The 6,030-nt window shown below is 42.1% G+C and overlaps 1 protein-coding gene across 15 annotated transcripts in view; it reads left to right on the forward strand.

Moving 5' to 3' along the window:
* The window catches only part of ABI1 (abl interactor 1), a 79,222-nt gene extending 73,667 nt beyond the window's left edge, over window positions 1-5,555 (forward strand). For all 15 annotated transcript variants that reach the window (XM_030511242.1, XM_030511522.1, XM_030511877.1 and 12 more), the window contains 2 exons: window positions 2,591-2,776; window positions 4,496-5,555. In XM_030511242.1, the coding sequence (XP_030367102.1) occupies window positions 2,591-2,776; window positions 4,496-4,671 (362 nt within the window). In that variant the 3' untranslated portion in view covers window positions 4,672-5,555. The remainder of the gene's footprint in view (window positions 1-2,590; window positions 2,777-4,495) is intronic.
* The last annotated feature ends 475 nt before the right edge of the window (window positions 5,556-6,030 follow it).

The following is a 6,030-nucleotide window of genomic DNA, read 5'->3' on the forward strand; positions in this document are numbered from 1 at the left end:
CTAGGGAGACACGTGGGTAGGCTTGTCGTCTTCTTACCATGACGGTCCGTAGGTTGGAAAAACAACATCCTCTGCTCTGTGGACTTCTTTCAGCGGATAAGAACACAGAGCTTAGAAACTGTGCAACACCTGTTTTTTCCTGTGCCCTGTGCCCAGACTGTGGGTATCTCCTTCAGAGAGGATTTACAGTGTGGCTTGTGCCCAGGGACGACTGATGGGATGTGAATTGCCGTATTGTCGCACCTAGGCCTTTCAAAAGGAGTCTGCTGGTCCCCATTTAGAGAACGGGGATGTGAATACATACAAGAGAAGATGTCTCGATTTGGAGCTGTATAAATACTGGTCCTTTTACCCTTTCTTATTTAGTGTGGTTTTCTGTATGCTTTTTATCTTTTCCTCCCTTAGGAAAAGTAATGTTGTTCTACAGCCTGCCTGTTTGCAGTTCAGAACTAGGAATATTTTAGATTAAAATCAGAGATGGGGGGAAACTTCCTTGGGGTGGCACTTGTCTAATGTTCTGTTCCATTTTCTCCCCTTGTTTAAATGTGAAGTTGAACTGTTTTAAATGTTTCCTGTAAGACATGCAGTTTCTGCACTGCATCTCAGGGTATGTGTTGGTGCTTTCACACTTGCATTTCCTGCCCTCTTTTCAAATAACCAACTTCATTGTTGAATAAATACAACTTTTTGCATTTCTTAAGGATTTCTCAAGATCTCACAGGATTGTTGTTTCAATACTGGGTTTTTTCCTGGCCGCAGACAGAAATTAAGGGGAGAAATAAATTTTGTGAAAGATGTGCTGAAAGTGCTACACAAAACCCATCTATTCATAAACAGTGTTGTCATGTGTCCGTGGTGGATTAATGAAGCCTGCCTGTGAGTTCAGTAACACAGGCAAGATGTAGCGTTCACTCAGCCAAAGACTTTGTTAGTCTGTCTCCAAATGACATAAATGGGCTTCTGTATGGGAGAGGAATCACTAATACGGTGGCAGCCAGTCTCGCTGATGGAGAGAGCTGTGGGGTATATACAGCTCAGCTGGTCAAGCTGAAGAGCAGTTGGGCTTGCAGGTGAAGAATAGCACCAGCTTGTCAAGGGGCAGAGAGCAGGCCCGGTGCCAGGGCTGAGGCAGCCTCTGCCCCAGCACCTCCTGCTGGCTTCAGCCCCGTTGCAGCCAGAGATTTGGCTTCCCTTATACTACTACAGCCAGTCTGACCCAGCTAGGACATGGGAGCTGTGCTCAAGCCCCTTGTCATGTGGCTGAAGAGCAAAGGTTAGTCATTGCTGGCGTACTGGCCAGGTGAAAGTAAAGAGCATTAAAGCAAGCAGAAACCTGATTGCTAATATCCAGTGCATTGTAACTAGCAGTAGCTAAAGCTTCACTCAGTATTGTTCTTTCCTTGCCCTGCAGCTTGGCTTTCTTCTCAAAATTAGTGTTACGTGCTGGAGCTACATTTTCTGGAGCACGTTCCCAGTCTGATGGCTCCTTCAAGTCAAACTCTTTCCAGAGCAGTGGTTTTCAGCCTGTTTTCAATGTGCAGACTCCCAAATCTCTTATAATTAAATCTGTATTGCTAATAGTTGAGTATAGTGACAATAGCTTCCTTTCAGTAACTTCTGGCTCCGTAGTGCCTACACCTAGGTCCATATTTAGTGGACCACAATTCCTAAGGAATAGGATAAGTGACTTGATGTCTTGCGTCTCTCTTTTGCTGCCAGATGCTGTGAACATGACCAAAACCTAATTTGATGAACTGATTTTAAGAGTGATTTGTACCATAATGCCTTTCTCTTTTTCCTTTTCCCGAAGCAACTTGTGATTGTGCTGATTGGAGAATCTCAGGGCAGGGATTTGACATTTTGGATTATACACTTAATTCCTTGAGCACTTTTTCTCCCAAGAGCAGCAGCTGCCTGTTGTAGTTTTCCATTTATTAATTGAATCCTGGATATGTGCACACACTCAGGCTAGGCTGCAAGATAAGGATCTGTACAAAGCTTTTCTTCTGCAGAAGGATTACTTGGCTTTCTCTTACCTGGTTAAATCTTAAACACTAGTCTCTCTCCCCTTTTCCTGTGATCCACACCGGATCTTTTTGTCACCTTAATGCTAGCTTTGAGAGAGAAGGAATCCAAGGAAACGGTGTTCAGAAATAAATTGAATTGACTGTTGTAGACGAAGGATTTGGTAAAAAATAATGAAGCTGCTGGTCCAGCCCAGAGGCCTGTTGCTGCCTGGCTCAGAGGGTGCCACTCGGAGTCCTCCCATAGCTAACCGCTGCAGCTAGCCCCATAGCGCATGGGCGTCCGGGCAGGAAGCTTTCCTCTCTGCTGGTGTTCAGCTTATGCCCTGCAGCATGTGCTTTGACTCTAGTAGCATTTATACATAGATTTGACCACTAATAATAATTTAGTTGTGTGTTGTAGCTGTTAATACAAAGCCTCTGTTTCTAATCAGTGCATGGTGGTGTAGTGCATGCTGTGTGTGTTGTCCCCCACCCTGTTTATTTACAGTGTAAAGCCTCAGGTTTGTTTGCATCTCCACACTGTTTTGGTTTGAAGGAAAAAACTAATCTCCAAATGTTTCTAGTTGCTGATAGCCCGACTCCTCCCCCCCCACCGCCTCCTGACGAGATGCCGATGTTTGATGACTCTCCTCCTCCTCCACCCCCACCCCCCGTGGATTATGAGGATGAGGAGGCCGCTGTTGTCCAGTACAGCGATCCCTATGCAGATGGAGATCCTGCCTGGGCACCTAAAAACTATATAGAGAAAGGTAAGAGAAGCGTTGCAGCTCTGTTACTGCAGTATCAGAAGATAATGGTATCTGAAGGGAACGAAGCACTTTGCTTGGGTCTGAAAACAATCATTGTCCCTGCTAAGTCAGACCTCAAACCATTCTTTTCTTCATTTGTCAGTGGCTACACCTAATGTGATAAAATATAATCCTTCTTTAGAAGGATTATAAAATACCTTCAAGCATTCTAGAATGGATTAAAAAAGAAATCTTTCATTATGAGGAGCAGATGTAAATGGGATGGCTTTCATCTTTGCTGAGCTGCCAGACTGTGTCTGTAGCTATCTCAGGATTGCTGGCAATCATCTAGAAATAGTTTTGCAGAAAGGCCAGGAAGTCTGAGCTGTGTTTATCCCATCAAACTAGATAGCTGGAGTGGATCATTAGACTTTTCAACTGTAAGATGTAATGAGGCTTCCTTGAACTTTCTAGTGACTCTGGATCAGCAGATAATAAACTGTGCTTAGGTATGAACTCATATAGTAAATGTCTCTTCCCATGAATAATTGAGATGCCAATTTCCTGCCTGTAGAGTTGTCTGTGTTCTGACAACGACCATTTTGTCAACAGCGAGGTTGCCAGTTTTCCCATGGTCTGGCTGGTACAGTAGTGCCTGTGAGATGGGGCAGGGTGCCTGTGACACCCTGTCCTGTCCCAGCAGAACCGCTGCGTTCCATCTGCGCTCCTAGCTGGACTGTGTGCAGCACATACCTGTGGGATGACAGTAATTGATACACAGCATCATTATTTCCTAGGCATTAACACATCAGATTTCCGAGCGTATGTGTGTGTATGTAAAGTTGTAGGCTCTTAAAATTCATAAAACTGATCAATTGCTTAAAGCCATGTTAACTGTTTGGAAGGGTAAGGCTGTGATGTCCGAAGTCTGTGTATTCACAGTGGTAGTTTTTAATTCCAGTCTTACTGGTGGTGACATTTACTTAGGGAGGTCTTTGCTTTGTTAATTGCACACAGTGAGTCGGAGGTTGGGAAGAGCAATGTATTCACCAAGTGGGTACTGAAAAATAGTTGTTGCTGTTGTAAATTAGCTTCTGCTTTTTCCTGCAGTAACTTTAATACTTGCAACTCATTGCAGCTCTTTGAAAAGTAACACCAAAACTTCCTATTACAGAGAAGCTCTGTTGCAAAGAACATCCATTTCTGTGCAGTGGTGTTCAGCAGCTGTTCAGAGGATGACATACTGGAGCACATGCTATCGAGCTGCACGGGCCATAGCCTGGATTTTTTTCTGTTGGTCCATTTCTCTACAGAATTATTTATTTAATTTGGGTTTTTTCAGGCTCTCGCTCATCAAGAGATCCCTATCCAGGGATCTATATGCTTTTGAGGTAATCTGACCAGAAACGATGCCACACTCATGGAGCCAGTTATTTCATAGTTCGGCTTTTAAGTGTTCATATACTTCACTTTACTGAGTGGCAGTCAAGCGTACCTCTCTGTCAGTAGTTCAGCTGAGCATTAAGTATAGTGACCACCTGCTTCTTACTGGTAGCTAATGTTGTGGGAAAAGTGAAATTTCATCTTCTGGACATAAAGTTCAACAGGGAAAGCATGTGAATTGGTTATGGAAGATCCCAGGATAGCAAACTAGTCTTTTAACGTTCTTTTGAAGTACAGTTATTCTTTAATGCTGGTGCTACGAGTAAAATGCTAAACGTGTCCCTGTTCAATCCACAGTTGTTGCTATATATGACTATACAAAGGACAAAGACGATGAGCTGTCATTTATGGAGGGTGCAATCATTTATGTGATAAAGAAGAATGACGACGGCTGGTATGAAGGAGTTTGCAATCGAGTAACTGGCTTGTTTCCTGGGAATTATGTTGAATCAATCATGCACTATGCCGATTAAAATCCTTTGCTTTTCCAACTTGGGTCCTGTATTCAGTCATACCATGATTATTTACAAGGGTAACTAAAGCTAACAGAATTGTCTTAATATACTTTCAAATAAAAATGTGCCCGTTTCTTCAGGCCATACTGTTTGTTTTAATGGTATGATTGAATGTCCATCTCTCTGAGTCTCTGGAGACAGTATGTCTTACCTGATGGCAATTTGTAAAACAAGAAACTGTCTATAACTGGTTATACTTATTTACTTATGCATTGTTAATTTTATGACCAGCCTAAATATTCTGGGGAAGTAGGGTATAATATTTAATGAACCATGATCAGATTGTGCCATTACATTTTTCAGTACAGCATGGTAACTAACACTACGTTAGACTAACATATTAAAATCTGGATGAGAAGTTTAATGTTAGTGCTGGTCATATTACTTTTTGTTTAGACTCTTTGCTCATTCTTGAACTATATTTGTTTAAAGCATGCATACAAACTTATGTATTGAAATATACTTTTTTAAAAATCCAAGATGCTTCCAATTGTTGTAATCTTTACCTGGAGTATTCTCACTAAAGTCTATTTCAATGAGTTGTTTGGGTCTAAGGTGTCCATGTGAATCAAAAAATGGGTGGTCTTATGTATGTGTAATTTGTACCCAAGTTTTTTTAATGAGTAAATTTACATTATGACTTTTTCCATTCATAAATATATAAGTGAACCAAAGGTCTTGTCCATTACTTTGTTGGTTGGCTTGGCAAAGAAGTTTGGAATGCTAACGTAGCAAAATCACAGCTGTGTTATCCCAGGCAATGTTCTAAAAATGTTTGTAATGTGACTTTACCACTGACAGAGGGCGAATAAATTAGATATGAAACCTGCATTACACATTTATACATACTCTTAAAAGTTCTTGTCTTCCCAAATTAATTTTAGCAAGGATTCTTGATTGAATCTAGTTATCTAGATGCAGGAAGTTGGACATCTGTAACTGATGTTTCCCAGTGGAAACGCTGTCTGGCTTGGTGATGTGCCCAGTAAGCAGAGGCGGCAGGCTGCCTGCAAGATGTGACAAAGGGGGAACAAACACAGCAGGAACTTAGCCACTGCCTTAAGGGAGCACGGACAGAGATAGATAGATAGAGATGATGCACTTTCCTGCTCCACAAATTCTGTGGCTTAACCTGAGAAGGAATGTGGTAGTACTGGATAATTACTGTAAGAGGAGTGTGTCTGGGACTTCAAAGCAGACTTCTAGAAGGGTACTGAATGTACTGTGTAAATGGGGGATGGAAGGTGACGGAGCTGAAACTTTCACTGGCTGCTGAATTCTAGTGTGAGTTCTTAACTGTAGCACTCTCAAATCCTG

The sequence above is a fragment of the Strigops habroptila genome, chromosome 1 (genome assembly GCF_004027225.2).
Source record: "Strigops habroptila isolate Jane chromosome 1, bStrHab1.2.pri, whole genome shotgun sequence".
NCBI classification, from domain to species: domain Eukaryota; kingdom Metazoa; phylum Chordata; class Aves; order Psittaciformes; family Psittacidae; genus Strigops; species Strigops habroptila.